At 53.4% G+C, this 26,521-nt stretch overlaps 1 protein-coding gene and 1 non-coding gene across 6 annotated transcripts in view; both read left to right on the top strand.

The window, feature by feature from the left end:
• The window catches only part of Csf1r (colony stimulating factor 1 receptor), a 56,523-nt gene extending 30,025 nt beyond the window's left edge, over nucleotides 1-26,498 (top strand). For 3 of the 5 annotated variants that reach the window (XM_013358142.4, XM_078047655.1, XM_078047663.1), the window contains 20 exons: nucleotides 2,505-2,765; nucleotides 3,181-3,465; nucleotides 4,557-4,693; nucleotides 5,365-5,524; nucleotides 8,348-8,534; nucleotides 10,522-10,637; nucleotides 10,780-10,900; nucleotides 11,007-11,197; nucleotides 13,086-13,201; nucleotides 18,628-18,754; nucleotides 18,874-18,978; nucleotides 19,393-19,503; nucleotides 20,412-20,574; nucleotides 22,578-22,669; nucleotides 22,772-22,869; nucleotides 23,803-23,925; nucleotides 24,007-24,118; nucleotides 24,738-24,837; nucleotides 25,389-25,497; nucleotides 25,592-26,498. In XM_013358142.4, the coding sequence (XP_013213596.2) occupies nucleotides 2,505-2,765; nucleotides 3,181-3,465; nucleotides 4,557-4,693; nucleotides 5,365-5,524; nucleotides 8,348-8,534; nucleotides 10,522-10,637; nucleotides 10,780-10,900; nucleotides 11,007-11,197; nucleotides 13,086-13,201; nucleotides 18,628-18,754; nucleotides 18,874-18,978; nucleotides 19,393-19,503; nucleotides 20,412-20,574; nucleotides 22,578-22,669; nucleotides 22,772-22,869; nucleotides 23,803-23,925; nucleotides 24,007-24,118; nucleotides 24,738-24,837; nucleotides 25,389-25,497; nucleotides 25,592-25,747 (2,870 nt within the window). In that variant the 3' untranslated portion in view covers nucleotides 25,748-26,498. The remainder of the gene's footprint in view (nucleotides 1-2,504; nucleotides 2,766-3,180; nucleotides 3,466-4,556; nucleotides 4,694-5,364; nucleotides 5,525-8,347; nucleotides 8,535-10,521; nucleotides 10,638-10,779; nucleotides 10,901-11,006; nucleotides 11,198-13,085; nucleotides 13,202-18,627; nucleotides 18,755-18,873; nucleotides 18,979-19,392; nucleotides 19,504-20,411; nucleotides 20,575-22,577; nucleotides 22,670-22,771; nucleotides 22,870-23,802; nucleotides 23,926-24,006; nucleotides 24,119-24,737; nucleotides 24,838-25,388; nucleotides 25,498-25,591) is intronic. The other 2 variants (XM_005324168.5, XM_013358143.4) reach the window with 2 other exon arrangements.
• LOC120885952 (U6 spliceosomal RNA) lies at nucleotides 9,459-9,562 on the top strand. The gene has a single exon (XR_005728745.1). It is a non-coding gene; the product is annotated as a U6 spliceosomal RNA (small nuclear RNA).
• Nucleotides 26,499-26,521: the final 23 nt, after the last annotated feature.

Here is a 26,521-nt window from a genome sequence, read left to right as displayed (position 1 = left end):
GGGCTCCTGGCATGAAGAGGGGCTGTGTTCAGGGTGCTGGAAAGAGATCGGGGTGTCTTCTGGGAGCGGATGACGGCAACATCTGTCAGGCAATGGAAATGGGTGGGAAGGTTTGGGACATGGGGAATATTTGGGAGCTGAGACTAGAGATGGGGAGAATGGACAGGCTCAGGGAAGACCTTGGTCTTGTTCACCAAGCCCCTCGGCCCAGGGAGCGGGGGCTGAGCAGGCTGGCCTTCCTGCCAGCCAAGCCAGCAAGGGGAAGTTGGGGGCGGAAGTGGAGAGCGTCAGCCCTGTCCTGCGTGAATATCTGGGACGACAGGGCAGGACGAAACAAGACAGAGCCTCTCCCTGACCACATTTCCAGGAGGCCAACGTGGGGCCAGAGGAATAGGCGGGGAAGGGGAAGGGAGAAGAGGCCCTGTGAGAAGAGGCAGGGCCAGAAAAGAACACAGGCCGAGGCCCGGAACCCAGGTCCCCACCACAGCCGGAGCAGGCTGACAATTAGATAGCAGAGGACCTCACCCAGAAGGGACCTTGGAAATGGAGCGACAGTGGCCCAGGCAGGAGCAGCGCTGGGAACTGGCTGCCGCCTGTCATCTCCTCCTCAGCAGGGCTGGGGGGTGGGACCTGGGACTGTTCTCAGCAGAGCAGTTGAGGCTCTGAGGGACAGCAACCTCCCCAACAGGCAAGGGGAGGAGCAGGTTCCAAACCTGTGCTGGTGAACGCCCACTCTGCAAGAAAGCCCAGGCTGGGGCCCTGGAGTGTCAGGGAGTAGGAGACTGGGCAGTGCTGGCTCTGTTGAGATTTGCCACAAAACTGCAAGAAATGACACTTGTCCCTCTTGCTGGCAGCCACAACCCCAGGTGTCCCTTGGCCTTGGCAATACGCACAGTTTACTTAATCCCTTTTGCTGATTAGAAGCCCAGGCAGGGGGCCAAGCCACAGGGTGGCGCACGCCTGTAATCACAGCAGATCTGGAGGCTGAGGCAGGAGGATTGTGAATTCAAAGGCAGCCTCAGCAAAAGTGAGGCACTAAGCAACTCAGTGAGACCCTGTCTCTAAATAAAATACAAAATAGGGCTGAGATGTGGCTCAGGGGTCGAGTGCCCCTGGGTTTAGTCCCTGGTAACCCCCCATCAAAATAAGCAGCAGCAGCTCAGGCAAGGAGGCTGCACATTTCTGACAGACTTGAAATCAGAACATAAAGTAAGCCATCCTGAAATCATTAGGGAGAGGATACCTCTCCAATTTGGCGCTCTTCAAAGGGGGACACTTAGTTAAGGAGTATTAATGGAGAACCCTGAATTCCTTGGAAGCCCTGAGACCCTCAGCTGGCTTGTCACTGTGCCCATCACTAGAAACAGAAAGGGCTACAGCAGGAAGGTTGGGGTAGCCAGGGGACAGTGGCAGAGCCAGCCCTAGGGCGTCCTGAAGCCCAGCAGATGGCCTTGCCTCTCCGGGGGTCTCACGGCCTGGAGCGGGGGCAGTGGCCAGGAGGGCCAGGAAGCAGAAGTGAGAACATCCCTGGTAGAAGGGCTGAGCGGAAACGGGCCGAGTGGGACGCCAGCAATGTGTTTCCGCCCACGCAGACCGGGGGCGCCTGGCAGCCCCTTGCAGGCAGTGAATCAGCTCTCACTTCCCTCCTTCACCCCTATTTTAGGCCCCGGAAAAAATGCTGACACTGCAGAGGCAACGGGCCTTCTTCCCCGAAGGCCAGAGAGGAGTTTCAAGTTCTCTTTTCTCCTTCAAGAAAATTTTCCTTAAAAGAGATTGGCTCCCTAGTAAACACAGCAGTGGGGACGGGGGTGCTGGGGGCGTGGCCTATGTCATAGACAGAGTGACTAAGCCTTACGGAGTACTTGTGGACACAGGGGATATTTCAAGACCTCCATGCCTTTAAACCACCTAACATGCCGCTGAATGGGTATGACTATTGTCCCCCATTCTACAGGTGGGGAAACTGAGGCATGGCACTTCTGAGCTCTCCCACTGTGCTACAGACCAGGTGTGCCGTGGTGGGGGTGGGTGCAGCAGGAGACCTAGAACCTCCCTCGCGGCTGGGCTGAGAGCCTGCATCCCTTTCCTTCTTCCCTGTGTGAATTAAGTCGGAGGACTTGACCACGCACGTTCCACTCCTTTGGGTCTTCCTTTGTTTCTTTGAGCCCTGGCTGGAGCGGGAACCCTCTGCTCAGCACAGGTGACATGGCTGCTTGTGCGTCCACTTCTGGAGAGACAAATGTTGCCATCACACAGGGATGACTGAGGCGTGAGGCTGGGAACAGGTGGGACAGTAGCCAAGGAAGCTGCTGGCCTCCTGTCTCAGAGGACAGGCCATCCCTGAGCAGGATTGGGTTGGGAGCTGAGCAAATGACCAGAGGGGCACAGACTTGTTCAAGGTGACCCCCAGCTCAGCACCTAACCTTCCAAAGCACCACCAATCTTAGGGTCAGGGAGGGCCCAGGGGTGCTCGCCAGGCCTCACTGCTGTCTGCCACCCCTCAGCAGGTCAGGGGGTCCCAGTAATTGAACCCAGCGGCCCTGAGCTGGTGGTGGAGCCGGGAACCACAGTCACCCTGCGATGCAGGGGCAACGGAAGTGTGGAATGGGATGGCCCCATCTTCCCCTACTGGACCCTGGACCCTAATGCTCCCAGCAGTGTCCTGACCACAAACAATGCTACCTTCAAAAACACGGGGACCTATCGCTGCACGGAACCCGGAGACCCCCTGGCAGGCAGCGCCGCCATCCACCTCTTCGTCAAAGGTGAGCACTCTGAGCCCTCTTCCAAGAAGCCTGGCCTCACAGGCTCCATTGTAATGCCCAGGAGCTCTGCCCCTATTAACATTCAGAATAAACCAACTCCGCATGTTATTGAGTGCTGACTATAAACAAGGACCTATGGCAGTGTCTCTGATTTATCATGATCCTCACAATAACCCAGTGAGGTAGGGTCTATGTTTATGCACATTTTTCAGAGACTCAGAGGGTTGAGTCATTTGCCCAAGGTCACACAGCATCAGTACCCAGCTGCATCTGATTCAGAAGCCCACTCTGAAGTGTTGGTTGAATGGCCCTGGTATGGTGTAACCTTAGACAAATACTCAGCCTTTTGAGCCTCCCTGTCACCAATTGTGCAAGGAGGGAGAATCATTATAACCTGTATCCCCCTCTATCCCAGACCCTGTCCGGCCCTGGAACCTGTTGGCGGAGGAGGTGACAGTGTTTGAGGGTCAGGATGCCCTACTGCCCTGCCTGCTCACCGACCCCTCGCTAAAGGCGGGCGTCTCGCTGATGCGTGTGCGTGGCCGGTCGGTCTTGCCCCAAACCAACTACTCCTTCTCACCCTGGTATGGCTTCACCATCCACAAGGCCAAGTTCATAGAGGGCAGGGACTACCAGTGCTGTGCCTTGGTGGACGGCAGGATGGTGAAGACTCTTGGCATCCGGCTCAATGTGCAGAAAGGTGAGTGGGGCAGGAGGGGACCAGCCAGGTGTGGAGGGCGGGTGGGTAACAGATGTCTCCCTTTGGCACGTCTTCCTTCCAATCGGCCCACAGTCATCCATGGGGCGAGGTGTGTCAGGTGGGATGCAGACCACTGAAGCAACTGACCATGGGCAGATCACCTCCCACCATGAGATGCTGGACAGACACCAAACCCGACAGCTAGGAGACAGCATGGCGGGTGGAGAAGCCTTGCAGGGAAAGCGCTCTCCTTGCCTCCTGAGTGTCTCTGAACCTTGGGAAACTGGCCCAGAGCGTCTTTCAACACAGCCACAGGCACAGGGATTGATTCGATGCCTGCTGTGTGTCAGGCACTGTGCTGGCTATGGGATGTCCCCTGCATGGACTGGACATTGCCCTGGAGAGTCAGACTAGAGAGACAGTAGATAGGGATTGAGATGAACCAAGAGGATCACCTGGGGAAGCCAGGGCAGGCCATGGGCGAGAGCTGGTCTCTCCACGCTGGTCACAGGAGGCCTCTTGGAGAAAGTCCTAACCTAACAAAGATCTGGAGGATGAGAACAGCCACCCTCCACCACCCGGGAGGGAAAGGATTCCAGGAGGGAGTGCTGAGGGCCAGGTCCTCAGGGAAGAGGCGGCCCTGGTGGCCATGGTGCAGGGACACAGGTCAAGGGGTACAATGGACTTTGGGCTATTATTCTGAGGGTGACAGGAAACCACTGAATGTTTACCCGGCACAGAAGCATGATCCAGTTTCTGTTTTTCAGAGGTCACTTTGGATGCTGAGAGGACCTTCGGCTATAAGGGGCAGAGGGGAGGCAGGGAGTCCTTTAAGAGGGTTATTGCAAAAGTCGGGAGCATGGAGTGGTAGTGGACCAAGATGGGTGGTGGGTGGTACTGAGAGAGAGAGGGGACATCCCAAGGTCTCTTTAGGAGACAGAATTTGCTTTGGGGGAAACCAAGGCATAGAGCTTGCCTTCCAGGGTTCTGGATAGGAGAATGGTGGGGACCTTGGCCAGTAGCCTGGCCCACAGCAGGGAGCAGGGTGACAGCTCCGCCCTAGGTGTTCAGGGACCTTGTCTCTGCCTCAGTCCTCCCAGGGCCCCCAACCTTGACACTGGAGCCTGCAGAGCTAGTGCGGATCCGAGGGGAGGCTGCCCAGATTGTGTGCTCATCCAGCAACGTGGACGTGGACTTTGACGTCTTCCTCAAACATGGAAACACCAAGGTCAGCCCCGAGGAGCAGGCAAGGGGAAGTCTGCCCATCCTTTCAGCACACTAACCCCTGTAGGCAGAACCTCCAGCCTCAACCCAAACTGGCTCTCCAGGCTGAGGACACAGCCCAGGCCCAGAGAAGGGAGGGGACTCACCAAGCTCTCACCACCAGCCAGTAGGTAACCCAGAACCAGGACTCAGGCTTCTGCTGCTGTGGGGGGAGGAGTTACTCTGGTCACTTGCTGGTCCCTTGACCCATGACCTTTGCTGCAGAGCCAGATTTGAGCTCACGGCTGACCTAGCAAGGCATTCCTAGGCTACCTTCAAAGCCTAGGGATACAAAGGCTACTTCAGATGCTTTCAGAGAGGGAGAAGGGGGCAATGTTACAGGAGGAAATGACAGGAGGCTGCTTTAAGAAACCCCCACCACCCCCTACATTACTGCATTCAATGGGCTAGGCACAGCCCTATGCCCTCTGCATGCGAATCTCATTTACTCCTTACTACAGTCCTAGGAGCTGAGGCCAGTATAATCCTATTTTATAGATGAAGAAACTGAGGCTTAGGGTTTGGTTCCTTGCCAAGAACAGGCAAGTAGCACTCTTAAAGGCTGAGGATTTGAACTCAGAGCTTTCCAATCCCTTATCAACCTCAGTATATCATCTCCATTCCTTCTGGCTTCAGCTCAAAATCGCTCAACAATCGGACTTCAATGATAACCATTACCACAAAGTCCTCACCCTCAACCTGGATGACGTGGGCTTCCAAGACGCTGGCAACTACTCCTGTGTGGCCACCAATGCCCAGGGCACCCACTCCACTTCCATGATTTTCCAGGTGGTAGGTGAGCATCAGGGAGCGGGGGCGGAAATTCTGGGGGAGGGGCAGCAAGGTCTGAGAAGGAAAAGACTAATGGCAGAGAGGGCGCTGCTTCAGCCTGAGCCCCGCTGGGCAGCGGCACCTGCCGTCCCAGATCCTCCCCGGGACCCGCTCTCCCTCCTTGGAGCTCCTGCGGTCTTGGGGTCAGTACCGTGTTCTCTGTTTGGGGATTGGAGGCTGGTACCTCCCTACTGAACAGCATTGGTTCACCCGCCCATTCCTTTATTCCTCTAAGCCTGGGACATTCATGTCACAGGGACACATGAACAGTGATGCCCTGGCGTGATCATGGGGGAAGCTTGGGGTGTCCTAGGGTTCCTCTGACTCAAGTTGGAGAAAATGGCCTCCAAGCTGGGACCAGAGGAATGAAGGTAGGTGGATGGGCCAGGGGATAACCAAGGCAGAGAACAGCCCTTCTGGCAGAGAGAACAGCATATCCAAAGAGCAAAGAGAGCGTGGCGTACACGACACACCGAGGGAGACAAGGTAGCCACAGCAGGGCTGAGGAGTGCTGGGACAGTGGCCACGGGGTATTGGAGACGGAGGCAGAAGCCAGGTGATAATGGAGACTTAATAGGTGAAGAAGTTGCATCTCACCCTGTGTGTGAGCAGTCCCTGCAGGGTTTAAGGAGGAGGGTGGGCTCAGATTGCAAAGGGGACACTCTGTGATGGTCAGGAGCACACACTTCTGGACAGCATTCTGATCTGACTCTGCCAACAAGTCACAGGTTGCTTGACTTCTCTGTGCCTCAGTTTCCCTAGTTGGGTATAGTGATGGTAACTACTTCACAGATTTGTTGGGAGAACTAAATAACATCTACTGGAGAGGTAGATGTTAGTTATCTCAAGTTATCTCGTGGGCTCACTTGAACATATCTAAAAAATATGTTAGCACACAGTGTGTGCTAAGTGTGCTGGAGGGGACGTTGTCTGAGCACGCGCAGTCTGGTGCTGGGTGGGTGGAATGGAGGGTGGAGACAGACCGGTCAGGGAAGTGGCTGCAGGGCTTGGGGCTGGGGATGCCAGCCAAGGGTCCTAGACCACCTTGCCCAGAATGATGTAGAAGACCTGCTGGCTGCTGAGGTGAACAGGTGCAGGAGAGGACAGCCTCCCTCACTATGCCTCAGTGATAGGGTTGGAGGGACAGTGGAAGTCACTGGACTGGGAACCCCAGAGTGAAGGAGTTCTTTGGGGTGGGAACAGGGTGAGTCATCTTGATCTAACTGTGGCCATGGCTTTTGTGTCGGTGGTTGGTGGCAGGGGTAGGAGGTAGGGAAGGAAGCATGAATCACCACCCAGGAGCCCAGGCAATGCACTAGACTTGAGTGGAACATGGGCCTTGCTGTACCTCATACTGTGCTGGGAGCTCTGCAGGGGAAGAAGGGCAAAAGCATGTAGAATTGTCCCCCCCACCCCACCCAGTTATGGCATCTAATGCCATCCGCTTTCTAGCACAGGCATACAGTCATCATTCAATAAATGCTTGACCACACATTGCTCTGGGTGCCAAGGATACATTTTGCGAGTGAAGGATGGAAACATTTGTCCATGTGCAAAAGTTTGTGTTCCAGCTGGGAGAAGAAATGCAATGAGCAGAATCTTAAAAACACATAAAGTGAGCAGCATTCGCAGTTCCAAATGGAATGTCTCCATGGCGAGCTGACGTTTGAGCAAAGACTCAAAGTTGGCAAAGGAGGAAGAAGTCCAGGCAGGGGGACAGCGACGTTCTTCAGGCAGAACTATATACTTGCCACGTTGGAGGAATAAATTGACCAGGGTGGAGTGAGCAGGAGGAAGAGGGTGAGAGATGAGGTCAGAGAAATAAGGTGGTGGATTCCTAGGGCCCTGTGGGCCAATGTAGGGACTTGAGCTTTTTTTTGAAAGAGATGGTGAGTGGTTAGAAGGTTTGAGTAGTAGAATGACATGATCAGATTTGGATGTGACTGTTATGCCAGATTCGTGGGACCCCAATAGACCTCCAGGAGCTGAATCCGATGCAAGTACACAAGAGTCTTTATTGCAAGCTCGATCCTGGTCCCTTGACCCATGACCTGGGTCATGGGTGATTGGTTAATACAAGAGGAGGATTCCTTTGAACTGATTGGTTTAGGCCACAAGGGGTGTATGTGCTAAACTACATGGTTTCCCAACATGTTATCAACCACCATAAACTACTTGGGGGTCGTCTGGCATTCCAGGTATTTTCCCTGTCTCATGCTGATTGGAGGTTGCTAGGGTTGCTATGGGTCCTCACCTAGCCTAACTGAGTCAGGGACACCTGGCGCCACAGACCTCTCCTGTTATTTACTGACAAACAACTCAGTAGGGTGGGTATGTGCTTAAGAGTGCTTTGTGGGTTTTTCCAAGGACAAGGGTCACACCCCCTTCCTTAGGACAGGCCTTGAGGTAGAAGCTGCTGTTATTTATTTTTTAAAATGGAGTCACATTAGTTTCTCAGTGACAAGCTTTAACAGGGCTTTCTGGTGCTTTATTGAGGATGGTCTGTAGGGAGACAAGGTTGGAATCAAGGGAACAAGTTCGGAGGCTGCTGTGGTGGTCCAGGTCAGAGGTGATGGCGGGTTGACTGGAGTGGTGATGGAGGTAGTGGGCAGCGGTGGGATTTGGATGGATGGATGGTGAGAAGAGAGGTGTCAGAGGCAAGTCTTGGGTGGGGTGGACACTGTGAGGTGTTCAGGGTCTGGATGAAGGGTTGAATGATTGAATGAACCATAAGCCAGGGCATCTATCTTCCCACTGACACCACATCTCCATGTGTCCTGCTTTCCAGAGAGTGCCTACTTGAATTTGACCTCTGAGCAGAACCTCCTCCAGGAAGTGACTGTGGGTGAGAACCTCAACCTCAATGTCAAGGTGGAGGCCTACCCTGGCCTACAGGGTTTCAACTGGACATATTTGGGACCCTTCTCTGACTACCAGCACAAGCTTGATTTTGTCACCAACAAGGAAACCTACAGGTACTACCTGTCAGTTCCTGTCTGCACAATCTGTCAGCCAGATGGTTGATGTTTTAGCCAGGAATCAGTCTATGCTTGGGTCACATCCCAACCTTGCTGTGTGACCTTGAAAGAGTCCCCTCCTCTTTCTGGGTCTCAATTTCCATGACTATGGAACTTCAGTGTCAGTCAGCATTCCTTCTCCTCTTCCATGACCAGTGCAGATGTGGAAAACAACCTGTGCCCCCAAGACTGTCACCCAGAAACACACTCCAAAGTTGAGTGCACGAAGTCTCTGCCACACATACAGCTTGGCCAAGGACAGCTAATATGTCTCACACTCATGACAGATGCCCCTGAGCTTTTTTCTGCAACCCGTTCCTGCAGAGTCTAGATGCAGCCTCAGAGCTCTTCTTGACACAGTCCCCAGACACAATTTCCAGCACAGTTGGTGGAAACCATCTGCCATCCCTAGGCCAGATAATCTCTTAGCCTTCCTCGTCTTCAAAACGCTCTGGGGAGCTCATTCTATTTCCTGAAGCCCCAACCTCACTGACTCCTAGAACCTTGCTTGTCAACTGGCAGAAGCACAAGATTCCCCTTGTCTTCATCTTCCTCCTCTCAGTTCCCCTCTGGTCCTTCTAACCTGGGCTTCTATCTGTCTCTGGCCTAAAGCAGAAGTGTTGGAACTGGTGTCTGTAGAACTCTAGTCTGAGGCTGGTCCATGGACAGGTTTGGGGTTTTCTTATAAAGAAACAGAGACATTGTGGAAAGAAACCATGAGATCTCCTAAGACACAGTGGTCTGGGACCATTTGGCACAGGGCAGACAAGGCTGGACACAAAACAGCCACTGAATTTTAGCTGGTGATGCTATGAGTCACCCAAGAAAGTTCAGTTATTTCCAGCTGGAGAGGTAGATGTTAGTTATCTCAAGTTATCTCGTGGGCTCACTTCAACAGCATATATATGAGAAGTGGAATGATACAGAGATCAGCAGGGCCCCTGCCCAAGGATGACATGAAAATTCATGGAATGTTCCATTCAAAAAAGATTGACTTGTGTAGAAGACTCCTCGTGCCAAAGGTCTGGCAGAATGAGATTGCCTTTTGAATATCATGGATTTTAGTCTAGTAGTGGCTGAAGACATTTTCTGAGCAAGAATTGATAATGTGATATAGTTTTAAAATTTTTTGTATTGTTATTTTTTTTCTTTTGGTCCTGGGGATCGAACCCAGGACCTTGCACTTGCTAGGCAAGCACTCTGCCACTGAGCTACACCGCCAGCCCTGCTGTCATTTATTTTGAACAAATGAATTTATTACCTAAACAATGCCTTTATTTCGGGCACATTATAAAATGTGATTAAGAAAATAACAAAAAAAATTTTTACCTGGAACCAGTCTAGAATGACTTTTGTCATTAGTATTTGATTCCAGGATTTTTCTATAATAAAGGGTACCACTCAATGGTGTGTCTACAATGAGTCTGATCAAGCACCCCAAATACAGGTCCCTTCAATCTTCATGCCATCAGTATCACCTTTGCACCAAAAGAAGTGGAGGATTACAGAGGTGAAGTACCTGCCTTTGGTCACACAGCCAAGAAATGCCGGCACCAGGACTTGACCCCCAGTCTATAGCAACCCAGTTCAGAACAAAGGCCCTACATCCTGTCCCTTGTCCTAACCACAATCCTTCTGGACTAGCAGGGCTGTCTAGTCCAGAGGTGATAAGATCAGTGGGCCTGGGCTGTGACTTCCAGTACCTATAGAATCACCTCTTCCAAACCTCAAAAAAAAAAAAAAAAAATTTTTTTTTTTTTTTTAATCAGAAGACCAGTAAAGGAGATGGCGTGACTGGTTTTCCCCTATCTGGTTTTCCTAATGGCACCCCTGCTCAAGTACCTGGTTCAGCCAGACTTTGTGCTCTAGCCACTGTGACAAAAAGAAAACAAAAACTGTGAGCCCCACTGTCCTGGGCTCATGGACGCCTGCTCCTGTCCTGCAGGTACACCTCCAGCCTCTCCCTGCCCCGCCTGAAGCCCTCTGAGGCCGGCCGCTACTCCTTCCTGGCTATGAATGCAGGGGGTTCCAGTTCGCTGACCTTTGAACTCACCTTGTGCTGTGAGTGATGGGCAGGATTGGGTGTGGTTTCCTGGGCTGCTGGGGGTTGGGGTGTACAGGAAGGGGTGAGGAAGGCGGGCTCCGTTCAGGATGGCTGGTCAGGGCTCATCTCTCCCTCTTCCACTTCTTCTTTCCTCCTCAGATGCCCCTGAGGTCAGTGTCATGTGGATCCCCATCAATGGCTCTATCACCCTGTTCTGTGATGTCTCTGGATACCCCCAGCCCAATGTGACATGGGTGCAGTGCAGGGGACACACTGAGAAGTAAGTTGGTTCCTCCCATCTCCCTCACCTGGGCCAAGGAGCTGGGCAGGGTGACATGCCCATGCTGGGGACCTTCCCACCCTGAGGTCCATTCTGCTCTTCCCAGATGTGATGAAGCCCAGGTGCTGAAGGTCTGGGTAGACTCCCAGCCCAGAGTCCTGAGCCAGGAGCCCTTCCACAAAGTGACCATCCAGAGCCAACTGACCATTGGGACCTGGGAACACAACACCTCCTATGAGTGCAGGGCCCACAACAGCGTGGGGAACAGCTCTCAGTCCTTAAGGGCCGTCTCATCAGGTGAGCCTTCCTCCCCACCCCATCCTGGCTGAGCTGCTCCTGGCAACGCCATGCCCAGGAAACCAGGGCTATTTGGAGCAGATCCCAGCAGTACTGAATTCCACCGCTCTGGGTCAACCTCGGGCTCCTCCTGACCTACAGGACTGCCAAGGCAGGGAGATGGGGATATCTTGACCCCTGTGAGACAGAAGCTGAGGGGGAAGAGCAGAAGGAGCAGAAAGCTGGCTCCAGTCCCTGCACTGTAACTCACTCACTCCTTCAAGCATGTAGTGGCATATACACTCGCTTGGTGCAGGGGACCTGTGCCCCCATGGACATCAGAGTCTGGAAACACAGCCTATACAGGGACAGCCAGGACAGCCTTCTCCGTCTCCTCCTGACTCCTCTCCTACCCTGAGACATGGTCCTATCCATTCAGGGCCACTATACGTTAGCTACCCAGGGCTGCTGTCGGGCTGTGCACTGGCGTAGGTGGCCTTTCTGTTTTGCACAAAGGCTCCCTGGGCTAAGTCTCTGGCTCTCTGCACCCTTAGCACCCTCAGGCCCTTAAGAACCAGGCTTCAGCCCCTCCTGTGGCCAAATCCTGGTGAGGTTCTGGGTCCAGAGGGAACAGAGCGGGCCCCTGACCTCTGCCTGGCTCAGGGATCCATCACTCGTGTGCCCCAGGCTGCTGGCCTACAGCATGGCTCTCAGGGTCTCTCTGCTCTCTGCTCTCTGTGGCTGTGCATTTTAAGTAATGAGCCTGACATTGTGTTGTTGGCATTGTTGCAGACATTGTGCTGAACTCTTTGCAGGTGTTACCTCAATTAGTTCTCATAACCTTAAGGAGGGAAGGCCTGTCTTCCTTCCTATTTGGAAGGAAACCGAGTTTGAGGTCATAGGTTCAGTGTCACCCATCTTGGGTGGCAGAGGTGGGATTTGACCTCATACTCAAATGGACCCCCTACCTGCTCCAAAAGGGAAAGAAATTATGTCCTTCAAAACACATCAAAAGAATGAGGGTTCTAGATCCAGGGAAGAAAAGACACCAGACCCATGAGCCTTGCTCGCATACCCTCCAGGGGCTGTTTAGGACACATGGAGAGGCTTCAAGGGAAATGCAAGGGAGGCAAATTCAGTGTGAGCTCCAGCCTTTTTCCGGGGGGTTGAAGGGGATACTGGGGTTTGAACTCAGAAGCACTCACTGAACCACATCCCCAGCCATATTTTGTATTTTATTATAGACAGGGTCTCACTGAGTTGCTTAGTGCCTCACTTTTATGGAGGCTGGCTTTGAACTTGCCATCCTCCTGTCTCAGCCTCCCAAACCACTGGGGTTACAGGCATGCACCACCACACCCAGCAATCTCCAGGCCTTCTTTCGCTTGTTTTTTTTTTTTTGTTGTTGTTGTTTGTTTTTTGTTTTTTGTTTTTTGAGCACTGGGGCCTGAACCCAGGGCTCCAGGCATGCTAGGCAAGCGCTGTGCCACTGAGAGAAACCCCAGCCCTGCTCACCCAGAGGTGGAGCTGGTGACTCCCCTATCACTGGGGGCACAGGTGGTGTTGGCAAGTAGTTGCTGGGCCCTGAGCTAGGCTGTGCAGAGGGGTGAGACTGAATGACCCCAGAGCCCCCTCCCCCTCCCCCTCCCCCTGTGCCCTAGCTATAGGAGGCTGTGATTCTGGACAGGATTTGGGGATGGGCATGACAGAGTGGAGAGGAGGGCGACCTGCAGAGGGTTCTGCAGGAGAGGCCACTGAGGCTCTGAGGGCTTCTCAGCACAGGGTCACTTCATTCAGTCAACAAGCACTTAGACCCACTGTGTTCCTGGCAGTGTGCTGCCTGGTCCTGGGGGGGAGACGGGGGGACAGAGGTCCTGCAGCTACTCACTCCTCTGCCCTGTCCCCTCAGAAGCCTACAGACAGGACCCGGACGAGTTCCTCTTCACACCAGTCGTGGTCGCCTGCATGTCCGCCATGGCCTTGCTGCTGCTACTGCTGCTGCTGCTCTTGTACAAGTACAAGCAGGTGAGCTGGGGCAGCGGGAGGGGCGCCCTGTCCTAAGGAGCCAGACGAGACGGTGCCACAGGTGCACGGTCCACCCTGCAGCGCCCCCTCACCCACTGTCAGTCAGTCATGCAGATGGCAGCTTCTCAGCATGCGTCTGATGGGTCCCCACATGGGTTAGGTCCTGGAGGCGCCTGGTGCTCAGCCCTACAGGCTTCACTCTCCAGGACAGGGAATGGCCACTAGTCCAATAGCCACAGAAGTGAGGGTGTGTCTGTGGAGCCAAAGGTGCCATCAGGCCAGCAATGGGACCCCGGGAGAGGATGGCATGGGATCCTGTCCCAGGCTAGGGCTTCCAGGCCATGCTCCAGCAAGATGGACACACAGAGGGCATCCCTGGGCTGGGCCTGAGTCTCGCCCCAGGTAGCATGCGGATTCACAGAGGACAGAGATCTCTGGGCTTTGTCCTCTTCCTCCGTGTTTAATATCCACATGGACCAGAGCTGCCACCTGTTGCTGCTGCACGTTCAGTGTGCCGCCCGGCTGGCTGCTTTAGCGATGGCGAGTTTAGTTAGGGGCATTTTGTGAAGTGCACTACTGATGTCACCTCAGTGAGCACCCTCCGCAGCTGTGGGACATAGGCACTGTCACTGATCCCATTGTACAGAGTTGGAAGCTGAGTCTTAAGAAATGGAGATGGTTTCCCTGCTCTGTGACCAGTGGATGGCAGAGTTTAGCTTTTAGTCCAGAAACGACCGACCCCAAAGCCAACTTTAGCCATTATGTGAAATATCGGATCATCTCCTTTTATCCTCATGACAACCTGGAGTGCAGAGTCGGGTACAAGTCAGCGTTCTACACATTAGGACACTGAGCTCAGCAAGTGCAGAATGTGCTCATGGTATGGAGGGCTGGGTCCTCTGGGAGAACAGGTGCCTCCACACCAGAGCCCACAGCCTCTGCCACCTGGCTGGCCTCCTCCTCACACAAAAGATGATGCCCAGCATGACCAGCCATTGAAAGGGCCAGGCCGGAGGGCTGTGGAGGTCAGAAGCAGAGGTCCCCTCTGTAAGGGGGTCCTGGAGGCTGCTTGGGGGAGGTGGCTTGGCTTGGATGGAACAGGTTTGGGATGGGGATGAGAAAGGAGAGATGAGGCTTGGGAGAAAAGTTGCTCTGGGCAAGAGGGCTGTGTGTGAGAGGCACATGAAGGGAAGGCCAAGGTAAATTCTGGAAATGAGACCTGGAAGAGGAGGCAGCAGGGCTGGGGCTGGGGGCTTGCAGGGTTGGTTGGACTCCATCCTGTAGATCTAGGGCTGTGGGTGGGTTTGAACAAGGGAGTGATGAGGGGGCGGATGGTCCCTTGGCTGCCTTTTCATGGCCATCCATGGCTTGGATCTTGTGAAAAGGGGACTGAGAAGGGCAGGATAGGAGGTGTGGGGGATCTCAGGGTCAGGCTCCCTTGGCTCATGCCAGCATACAGCAGGAGAAGGTGCTCTGAATGCAGCCCCAAGGAAACAGAGTCCAAGATGAACGCTCAGGGGTCTGGGCCTACCTCTAACTGTTTTGCCAGGTGACCTTGGCTGACTCACTATCCTCTTTGGCCTCGGTTTCCCCTCCTGTATGAAGAGACTGGTGACCTTTACCAGCTCCTCCTCCTCCAACATTAAGATCTTTCTGGGCTGGGTGCTCTGGTGTACCCCTGTAATCCCAGCGGCTCAGGATGCTGAGGCTGGAGGATCACGAGTTCAAAGCCAGCCTCATCAACTTGGCAAGGTCCTATGCAACTCATCAAGACTGTCTCTAATAAAACATTAAAAAGGGCTAGGGATGTGACTCAGTGGCTAAACGCCTCTGGGTTCAATTCCCTGGTACAAAAAAAAAAAAAATCTGCATATCTGCTTTAGTAGTCAGGGACAGGGAGTTAGTGATCCTGGTCTGGCTCTGCTGGTCAGATCATGGGGAGTCTGTGCTTCAAGGTTTCTGTTTCTCTATTTGTGAAGTGGGGTTACAGTGGCGAGCTGTCTCCGGGGTTCTCTGGTCTGTACCTGCCACACGCGAGGGACTGGGCAGAGTATGAGGTGCAGACAGTGCTCCAGGGCAGAAGCTCACACCCTGGCCTGGGAGGAAGTCAGCTGGGGAACCCAAGTGAGCTCATGCATCTGGGACTGGACGAGGCCTGAGGCTGGGCTCCTTGGCTACTCACCCAGAGTGGTGGTTGGGCCCTGTTGCCACCTCCACACTGGACCTTACTCACTCTCGTGGCTGCCGGTTCCCTCTCAGAGCAGCTCTGACTGGTGCAAAGTTCCTCCTTATGTGGAATTGAAAATTCCCTCCCAGTGTCCCAAAGAGCCACCACCTCACTCAGGTCAACCTCATGGAGGTTCCTGAGAAGGGGCCAGTACCCACCCCCCCACACCCCTCTGCCACAGCCCTTCTGCCTGCGTGGGCTGAGCTGCCTCCATTGGCTGTGGTTTAGGGACAGCGTATCCTCTCTCCCAAGGGGCTCTTTTTGGAACATGTACTTATTGTCACTTCCTTGCTCCCATCCAGAACTTGAACGAGGACCACCAAGGTCAAGAGTAGACCTGCAGCCTCAGGAGGTCCTCCTCCCCACACCCACTCACACACTCTTAAGCTCCCCCAAGCTGAGGTGCCCATGGGACAAGACTTAGAAGAGTCAAGTCAGTCATCCCTCTGCCTCAGGGTCTGCCATCCAATCTTCCTGTACCTTACCTTTTGCTAGGTATTCAGCCTGACCTGTCCCTCATGGCCAGGCCTGGCATGAAGAGTAGCCCAGCCTGAAGAAGGGCTGTTTCTGCCTCAGGGCTGAGTCATTGCCTTCTGTCCCCAAAGAAACAAGGGCGGGGTTGGAGGGGAAGAGGAAAGGGCAGGAGTCAGCCAGCAGCAAGGAGGGGACACAGGGAGGGAGCCAAAGAGGGACAGCATGGAAGGCCGCTGGAGAGACTAGGATCCTGGGGCCTGGACTGGGCTTGGCGCCAGGAGGTCCCCCTGAGCTTCCCATGGGAGTTGCTCAGGCCTCCACCTTCCTGAGGCAGGACATCTGCCCATGGCACCTCCCAGGCCTAGATGGTTCCTGTAGTCTCCATGCCCACTTGGATCCCAGAAGGGAAGCCAGGGGTGGTCATGGGGCGCAGGCCCAGGAGCAGATGAGCTATGTGCGGCGAGTATCTACCCCGGGCCAGCTCACAGGAGGGGCTCGGGAAGCACCCACTGCCCCATTACAGTCCCCTTCTTGGGGAATCTGGCCGAGGCAATGCCCGGACCTCAAGTCTCACTGGTAGTGAGAGGCTCCCCTGGGTAGAAGCTCTGGAGCCACGTGGGAGCCCATCCAGGGCTGCAGGACAGGACAGGTCCTCCTAGGGATGGCGCCTCGAGTGCCTTGGGAAGGGTCTGGGCTGAGCTGGAGGACGGTAGGGATTCCCGTAGTGGATGCAGAACTCAGCACTGGAGTTAGGATCCAGATGTGAAATTCCACCTCTTCTCCCTTTGACCCTCCTCATCTCACCCCTGCCCAATGGGGGGCAGGGATGGGCTGACTCAGCCCAGCTGCAGGGGGACACAGGAAGGAGAAGTGGCGAGGAGAAAAAACAGCCGTGGCCACAGGGGCTCCTGGAGATGGAAGTGGCCGGAGAGGTCAGAGTGCCCTCCCCACTCTTGGTCTCTGTCTCTTGGGTTAGGCCCCTACAGGCAGGGCCTGCATCCTCAGAGACTCAGGAAGCTTCTCTCTCTGTCTCATTTCAGGCTCTCCTTCCAAGCTATAACATGGATGTTCCTAGGTTTGCCCGTAGCCTACCCTCTTGAATAGAGCCTGGAAGTTCTTCCTTATGACTAACTGCAGTCCTTTTTTCCCAACTTACCCACTAGAAGTTGCTCCCTATGGCTATCTAGAGTCTTTTAACCTGGCAAGACTGGCAGCCACCATCTGTTCACACACCCAGCTGGGGTATCCAAGGAAGGATCTACTAAACACAGCCAAGCAGATCCCCAATCCCAAGGGAAAGAGAGTTGTGTCCTCAGTGTCCTCCACTGCCCCAGTCCTCCTCAGCACTTCTTCTGGGCAGTCCTTGGCACAATGCCCCTTGCAGCTGCCTGGGGCAGGGAAGGGAGAGAGGCAGCTGTTTCTCCTCTCCAGATCCCACACCCAGCTCTGCGAGCCAGAAGCTCACCAGGGAACCCCCCGGGCTGTCTCAGCAGACCTGTGCCAGACCCTGCGGGCTTCTTACTGCATCTGTCATAGCCCTCGAGACCTTCCTGCTTCTCAGACCTCCTCCTCACCTTCCCTCCACACCAACCACTTCTTTGTCCCTCCAACTTGCCAGGGTCTTTCCCATCTCAAGCCACAGCATTTGTGTGTACTTGGCCAACCCTGATGGCTGCCCCTCAGATGTCCTCTCTGACATTGCTCTCTATACCGTGACCCTGTTCACTTCCTTCACAGCACTAACACTATTTGCAGAATTCCCTACATATACATTTACTTGCATTAAATGCCTCTCTGAGCTGCTAAAGTGCAAATAACACCGGAGTCTAGAGTTTGTGTTGTACGATGCTGAATCAGCAGTGCCTGATAGAAGTAAATGCTCAGTAAAATATTTAGATGGGACTATAATTCAGCCTTAAAAAGGAGGGAAGTTCTGACACATGCTAGGACATGAATGAACCTTGAGGATATTATACTTGGTGAAATAAGCCAGCCACAGAAGGAAAATAATATCTAATCCCTCTTAAACGAAGAACCTAGGACAATAAAATTCATACAGACAGAAAGTAGGATCATGGTTGTCAGTGGTGGGAGGCAGGAGAACAAGGGAGTGGTTCTTCAATAGGTACAAGAGTTTCTGTTTTGCAAGATGAAAAGAGTTCTGGAAATTGGTTGCACAATAGTGTGAATGTACTTAATACCACTGAACCATACACTTAAAAATGGTTGCAATGGTGAATATGATGTTATGTATATTTTACCATAATTAAAAATAAAACAGGGCTGTTGAGTACTCAGTGGAGGAGTGCCCATTTAGCATGCATGTGGCCGTGGGGTCAATCCTCAGCAGAAAAAAAAAAAAAACCAAGAAATTTGGGTGAGAGGCTGGGCAAGTGTGTGAATGACCATGGATAGATCTTGAGTTCTCCCCTCCCTCCTGGCCCAGGAATCACCAATTTATCAGAGATATCAAGGCCCTTGGAGGTTGGTTACCTTGTCCAAGTCCTTTAATATGCAGAAAGGGAAACTGGGGCTTGAAGGCAAGGGAAGGCAGAGTTGAGCAGGGACTGTCCACGAGCTGCCATGACCCCCTCCCATGGCGGGCCCCACCCTGACTTCTCCAACATAGTGCTTTAGGACTGCCTGTACCCCCTCTTCTTGGGAGGTGAGATCAAGGTCTGTCCAGCCAGCCCCAGTTACCTCATGCCTCCTCTCGCGCCTGCAGAAGCCCAAATACCAGGTGCGCTGGAAGATCATCGAGAGCTACGAGGGCAACAGCTACACCTTCATCGACCCCACCCAGCTGCCCTACAATGAGAAGTGGGAGTTCCCAAGAAACAACCTGCAGTTTGGTGAGGGGGGTCTCAGCACCCCATATTTTCCATTGTGGAAACCCTCGGGGCTGCAGGAGCCTGTGGGCCCTGAGAGGGAGGCTGGACCCAGGGACCTAAGGAGACTATGTGTACGACAGGTAAGACCCTCGGAGCCGGAGCCTTTGGGAAGGTGGTAGAGGCCACAGCCTTTGGTCTGGGCAAGGAAGACGCTGTCCTGAAGGTGGCTGTGAAGATGCTGAAGTGTGAGTGAGGAGAGGGGAGTTGGGAACTGGGCTGGCCCTGTGGTCACACCTGCAACACCTGCATTTTCAGCCTATTGGAGTCTGCAGGATAGAGCCCAGAATCGGGGACTGAGAACTTGGCTTTTTTATGGGAGCTCCAGACCGTGACTCCTGTCTCTGAGGAGCTCTTGGTCAACCTTTGGATGGGCGGGGGCTTCTGACTAAGCCCCAGGGAGGTTGGGATGCATAGAGGCCAGAACCATGGTCTGGTCACAGCTTGTATTCCAACCCCCCCCCCCCAAAAGCAGCTCGGTGACAGGCCCACCCCCCTCTTTCTTCCATCTGCATGTCTGCTTTCTTTCTCCCACTTTGACCTCTGATGTGTCTGGGCCTCGGGAAACTCCTGCTTGCTCTGACCTGTGGCCCATCTCCCAGCCACGGCTCATGCAGATGAAAAGGAGGCTCTGATGTCGGAACTGAAGATCATGAGTCACCTGGGCCAGCACGAGAACATAGTGAACCTTCTGGGGGCCTGTACCCATGGAGGTGAGGGGGCCTTTGCAAAAATGGGGGCCCATGGTGTTGGGAACTTTCGGGGCATCTGAGGGTCCCAGGGCCACCTAGCTCCATGTTCCCCTTCTCATCTTCTCCAAGTGCCAGTGGGATCCCTCCCTCAGCCTCCCTGAAACTGCTAGGCCACAGTCCTAGGTTAGGCAGGAACTACTTTGGGTGACACACCAGCTCTGTGGAGCTGCTCTGTGGCTCCTGGACTTCCTTGAGCACCACAGCCCTAGGGGAGAAGGTGGAAGTACAGACTTTTGGACTCTGTTTCAAGGGCATCTGATTTTGTAGGTCTGGAGTGAAGGCCCCAAATCTACCTTTTAAGAGTTGCTACTCAGTCAGACATGGTGACACACATCTATAATCCCAGAGACTTGAGAGGGTGAGGCAGGAGGATCCTAAGTTGGAGATTAACCTGGGCTTATCAACTTAGCAAGACCCCGTCTCAAAATAAAATAAAAAGGGCTGGGGATGTAACTCAGTGGTAGAGCACTCCTGGGTTCCATCCCCAGTACCACAACATACACACACACAAAAGATTGGAGCCTCACCCAAGGATGCTTGTACACTCATCCCCGGTACCACAGAGGTGCCCCAGGACTCCAAAACCACTTCCATTGTCTTCACAAAGACAGCTTTGCCCTCTACTGAATGGCCATAGAGTTCCTTTGAAGAAAAAGTCCTTGAGCTGAAGTTCTTTTTGAATTCCTCCACATTAGACAGCCAGGGTTACCATAGGCACAGAAAAACCTGACCACGGAGCCAGGATTAGAACTCAGGGGTGTGGGGTCCCAGACCAGGGGCCCTGTAGCCCTCAGCCCCCATACTGCTATTTACTCTGGGGAGCAGGGATACAGGGCGACGCCCTCACCCTGCACCCTTGGCCGCTGCAGGGCCCGTTCTGGTCATCACCGAGTACTGCTGCTATGGCGACCTGCTCAACTTCCTGCGAAGGAAGGCTGAGGCCATGCTGGGACCCATCCTGGATTCAGGTCAGGACCCCGAGGGAGACACTGGCTACAAAAACATCCACCTGGAGAAGAAATATGTCCGCAGGTAGTACCCTGGCAAAGGATGGGAAGTGGACAGGGAGTGGGGGCGGGGGGTCTATGTGAGGGGTCAGCTCTGCCTTGGGATTCCTGCACATTCCCATCTGTGCCACCCCAAATTTTAGGGCAACTCTGCTCTTCTACCACATATTCCCATCATTGAGCAAATATTTGAGCACCTACCACCATCTGGGAATGTGGAGGGCAAAGATGGGAGGTCACCAAAGATGGCAGAGAAAAGAGTTAAGGAAGTCACCGCCTTAGTGTGTGGAAAGGACCACTGAGGTCCATGTCTGAGCCCTGAGCAGAGATGGGAAGACTTGGGGGATCATTGTCCATTTCGCCCATCACCCCTGTGTCATTCCACTCAGGAGGAGTCAGCCTCAGTCCCCATATCACCACTGTCAAGGGTCTGTTAGCTGTAGGGAGAGAGGAGGCCAAAGCAACAGGACCGCAGCCAGGTCCCCGGCTCACCTGGGCCTCCGTGTCCACAGGTTAGCCATCAGAGTGTTGAGCCTTTCAGGGTCTTTCTTGCTGTTGTTTTGTGGTGCTGTGATTCCTGGAGGCCACTCAGAGGCAGATGGACAGAGCCACATGGGGAACCGGAGAGAGGAAGTGGCGAGTTTCATCCACATGAGTGGGCCGAGGTGGAACCTGGGCTAGAATTCTGCTCTTCTGACTCTGGGTCCAGGGTTCACCGGAGCCACGCTGTTACTCTGAAGCTCTGTGTTGGGGGTTCAGTGGGGCTCCAGAGCCAGGCTGCTGGGGCCAGGAGAAGAGCAAAACAAGAAGGGTGTGTGTTGTGCCCTTATTTTGGTACTAGCTACTGCCAAACACAGAGAGGCAAAAGGAGAAGGAGATCATCTGTCTTTGCCTAGTCTTCTCAGAAATGAGAGCTAGCTGGTCTGCTTCCTCTTCTGATTCCCCGACCCCCCTCCACAGGTGGCACACAGTAAGCCTCTTCAAAAGCCAAACCAAATCCAAATGAGTGTCAAAAGAAAAGTATTGACTTTAACTTTCAAATCTGCAGAGGGAAAGTATTTCCAGACTGGAGAAATTTCAAGGGCAAATGGCACATGAACCAATCCTGCCAATGGGATCCAGGCTATGTTAATAAGAAGCAAAGTTCTAAAACAAAGGAGAGTGTAGTTTTTGCCATAATAAGTTCATAAATAAAACACTAAGTTCCCTTTCTGGGAACACTGGAGTGTGGGTAGGGTCAGGCTGCCTATCTTCAGCGCAGAAGGACAGGATGCAAGGAGTTCAGAGATCGTATTTTGTTGGATTTTTAGCAACAGAAGTGGCTGGCCAGTCTGGAACAGCACTTCTAAAACTCAGTCTCCTCTGCTATGGGACTGTTAGAATGTACATCTCAGGCCACCTGCCCATATCTGCTGAGTTAGAATTCTCATTTTAAGAAGCTTCCTCAGATGGTTCATCTGCATGAGTTAGTTTGAAGAGCTCTCCTGAACCTGGAGAGACTGAAAACTGTGAATGTCTTGCCCCTAGAGTTTCTGAGGGTGGTCTGGGCCTGGGGAGAGTTAAAAGCTCCCCAGGTGATTTTAATGTGAAGCCAAGGATGAGGATATCATCTAGAGAAGAAAGGATTCAAAGTAGTGGCCATAGAATGTGCTCAAATTCCAGCAGGATTGTTATGGGGAACTATGCTCCAACTTCTTGGTATCCCTTGAGGATAGAGCAAGGATCAGAAAGAGGAAAATCCAAGGGGCATGTTGGCATTAGGTGCAGTGAAGAACTTTCTAAGGCAAAGCCCACATCTATCTATCTAAATATAGAATGGTTTGTAGCTGGCACTGGGGATTGCCAGGCCCAGCTCAATGATCTGCACAGACAGAAGGAAGGCTTCTTATAGAAAGGGGTGCTCAAGTCATCCTTGAGGTTCATTCCCTTGAGTAGCCAGGAATGTTCAAAGGATGGCTGGAGGCTAAGCCTGAGCTAGACAGTGCAGTGATGGGGACTGACCAGCCTTCAACCCTCTCTCTTATGTAGGGACAGTGGCTTCTCCAGTCAGGGTATGGACACCTATGTGGAGATGAGGCCTGTTTCCACTTCTTCTTCCAATGACTCCTTCTCTGAGCAAGGTGAGGAGGTAACATGGCCAGGAGAGAAAGGAAGGGATACTGGGGGACGGGGGATAGGATAGGGTTGTGGTGAGGCTGCCCTGATGTCTCTTCCCCTCTCAGACTTGAACAAGGAGGACTGCCGGCCTCTGGAGCTCCGGGACCTGCTCCACTTCTCCAGCCAAGTGGCACAGGGCATGGCCTTCCTTGCTTCTAAGAATGTGAGTCAGAACCAGTTGGGCCTGTGGTGGCCCAGGTCCCTTTTGGGGAAGGGGACAGAATTCCTGAGGGCGGGATGTAGGGGAGGAAAGGAGAGATTGTGAGGGGCAAGGGAGGAGTAGGAGTCCAGGAGAGCAGGAGGGCAGTGGCCCCAAAGGCCTCAGGAGTGAGTGGGAGGAGCTGTGCCCAGGGCTCATACTTTAGCAGAAATGGGGTACCCAGCCTGGACAGGCTGTTTCACTCACTCATTTTTACCTGATAGTGTGAAGGAGACAACATTTATGTCCCCTGACAAAGCACATCATTTCAGGGAAGAAAACAGAACTTTTCTCAGTTATGAGGATGAGATGACATATAGAAGACACTTAGACCAGGAACAGTGCCTAGGAACAGAGCTCATGTCATCATCCTTGGGACAGGATTGGGAGTCAATGGTCTAGTGGCCGGCCCTGCCACTTGCTGTGATTTTGAGCAACTAATTAAATTCTCTGATCTTCAGTGTCTATACCTATAAAAATAGGCACAGTCCCAGAATAAACTAGGTATTCAAGGGTAAACTAGGAATATGTGCAAATGCTCGCGGAGGACTTGGAACAGTCAGGCCCAGAAGACAGCAACTGCCCTTGCTTGTAATGGGCAAGCTCACTACATCTGGGCCCATGGCCGAGAGCCCAGCTTGAAGGCAGCTTCTATGGCTCACAGACAAAGGTGTAGAAGGGCAAGGAAGCAGGTGACAGTGGCTTCTAAACATCAAATTGAACATATTACATTTTCTCCAGTCCTGGGCCCTGGTATGTTTGGACAGGTATTCAGGGTAGAGGACCAGAACACGTCCACTTTCTCCCAGGGACAGGCCTTGCTCTCCACCCAGGCTTCTGTCCCCTCACCTTGGGCCGGGTGGAAAGCCATACTAATCCTGCAGTGCTTTCCCTCAGTGCATCCACCGAGACGTGGCAGCTCGAAACGTGCTATTGACCAATGGGCACGTGGCCAAGATTGGGGACTTTGGGCTGGCCAGGGACATCATGAATGACTCCAACTACATTGTCAAGGGCAACGTGAGTGCTGGGGGAAGGTGTGCCAGGCTGAGGAGGGGGACAGAGCGCCAGGGCCCTGAGTAATGGGGACTGTTGTGCCAGGCCCGCCTGCCTGTGAAGTGGATGGCCCCAGAGAGCATTTTCGACTGTGTCTATACAGTTCAGAGTGACGTCTGGTCCTACGGCATCCTCCTCTGGGAAATCTTCTCACTCGGTGAGCCACTGAGCCCACTGTGGGCCTGGGCTGGGACCCACTCCTCTGTTACCCCACTTATACCTCAAGGAATCTAGCCAAGGAGGCCTGGTGCCCAGGGCAGAGCAAGGGCTGGGCAAGGACTCTGAAACCCAGGATGGCAGCCTTTGTGTGGGCTTGGCAGACCCTCCCCATCAGACACCCACACCCTCTGGCCTCTTCCTTCATCTCTGCTCGTGCAGTTGGGGATGCCCAGGGTGCTGCATCCTTTGTGCAAAACCTTGAAGCAGCAGCATTACCTGCTAGCTCCTTGGGACTAGCCACAGGAACTCATGCTGTCCTCAAATACAGTGCTCTACCAACTCGATAACTACCTGGGATTGCCCCTACTTTACTGAAATCCAACCTGTCCACCCAATTCCAAAGCCTGTGCTAAAATTCTCCATGTGGTATAGAAAGGCCTGGCAGAGGCTTTCTTTCACCTCCAAGTGTAAGCCAGCAGCTCAGTGCATGGCAGCCAGTCCTGGGTAGGAGCAGCTGCTGCTTTAGAGCCACAGTCCAGGTAGAACCCCTGAGATGTGAGTGGGGAAGAGGAAGGCAAGTGACAAGTATGGCCATGACATGATACTGGCCCTTGCAGGGCTGAACCCCTACCCAGGCATCTTGGTGAACAGCAAGTTCTACAAGCTGGTGAAGGATGGATACCAGATGGCCCAGCCTGCATTTGCCCCGAAGAACATGTATGTGAAGGGGTCCCAGGGAGGGAGGATGATACCTAGGTTTTGGTTGGAAGGGGATGAGAGGGCATGTAGCCCTGGTTTCTGTCCAGAATGCTCCAGGCTTTACCTCCTCCACAGTGGACTCTGAAACAAGCCCCTTTGATGGAGTTCAGGGTTTCCTATTAGCATGGGGCTGTTACCAAGAGAAGGCTCTGAACTGGGGCTGGTCCTAACCTCAGATGGTAGGCTTTTAACTCAGTTAGTTACCTTGATCCTAAGGATCCCAATGGCCTCATCTGTCAAAATAGATGTGATGAAAGTACCCATCTTCAAGGGTGACCATGAGGACTGAGAAGGTAAGCAAAGGATTTAGCACAGGTTTTACACTGAACTTTGTTTTGCAGTGCTGGAGACTGGACCCAGAGCTTCTCCAACACTACAAAAAAAAAAAAAAAAAAAAAAAAAGCTACACCTCAGTTCCTAAGATACTTTTGACTAGTTCTCGGGACTTCTAGGTATATAATGGTTCCCAGGGTGACCGGGAGCTTCATGTGGGCAACCTCTGTCTCCAGATACAGCATAATGCAGGCCTGCTGGGACCTGGAGCCCACTCGCAGACCCACCTTCCAGCAGATTTGCTTCCTCCTCCAGGAACAGGCCCAAGTGGACAGGAGAGAGCAGGTGAGTGGGGCAGTGCTCAGGGTGTTGGTGGTTGGCTAGGAAAGGCTGGGCCTGATGAAGCCAATCTGATTGCCTCTGGCGTTTCCACTCTCAGGATTATGCCAACCTGCCAAGCAGCAGCAGCGGTGGCAGCAGCAGCAGCAGCAGCAGTGAGCCAGAGGAGGAGAGCTCTAGCGAGCACTTGGCCTGCTGTGAGTCAGGAGAGAGCACCCAGCCTCTGCTGCAGCCCAATAACTACCAGTTCTGCTGAGGCAGCCGACTGAGCCCTGCCTCTCCTCTTCTCCAGGACAGGGTGATGTGGGGAGAATGTACACACTCTACCCACGATCACTTCACTCAACAGCTCGGTCCAGCTCTGAAACTTGGGGATATGAGGGATCCTGAGGACTGAGGACCCCACTCTAGAGCCTGGGCTACCACTGCCAGGAAGGGGCTGGGGCTGAACCCTGCCCCTCACCCACCCGCTACCGTTCTCACATTGTTGGCCTCACATTTGCTACACCAACTAGTGGAACCCCAGTTCCTTCTCTTAATCTGTTCCCATCTCTAAGAACCATCCTACTTGCCTGACCCCCTCATCTCTATGGAAATGAACTGATTTTGTCTATGAAGTCCCTAGGAATTATCCCGATATTGAAGAAATAAGGCTCCTCGGGGTTAGGCAGCCCTGCAAGTGGCAGGACAGCTCTGACCATGTGGAGCAGGAGTGGAAGGTGATGCAGACCGTAGAGCGGCTCCTTTGCAACAGTGTGACCAGGCCTTCTATCCCCCCCAGCCTTCTCAATCCACAGCTCGCCCCACCCTGGATCTGGTACTGCTACAATGAGCCAAGTGGCAGCTATATGAGGGGTGTTTTGCCCATTGCAGGCTGGAAGGCAGGGGACCTTTGAGTGTGGCAGGCCGCACCAAGCAAGAAGTATGCACTCCCCAAGCTGACTCACCATAACTAACAATCATACTGTGGATGTCCCTGTCAACATTAAACTAACAGCATTAACACAGTTGGTCTCTAGTTCTTTGTGCC

The sequence above is a fragment of the Ictidomys tridecemlineatus genome, chromosome 1 (assembly GCF_052094955.1).
Source record: "Ictidomys tridecemlineatus isolate mIctTri1 chromosome 1, mIctTri1.hap1, whole genome shotgun sequence".
Lineage (NCBI taxonomy): Eukaryota > Metazoa > Chordata > Mammalia > Rodentia > Sciuridae > Ictidomys > Ictidomys tridecemlineatus.
Note: the sequence above shows the minus strand (reverse complement) of the source record. Positions and strands in the feature narration are given on the sequence as shown.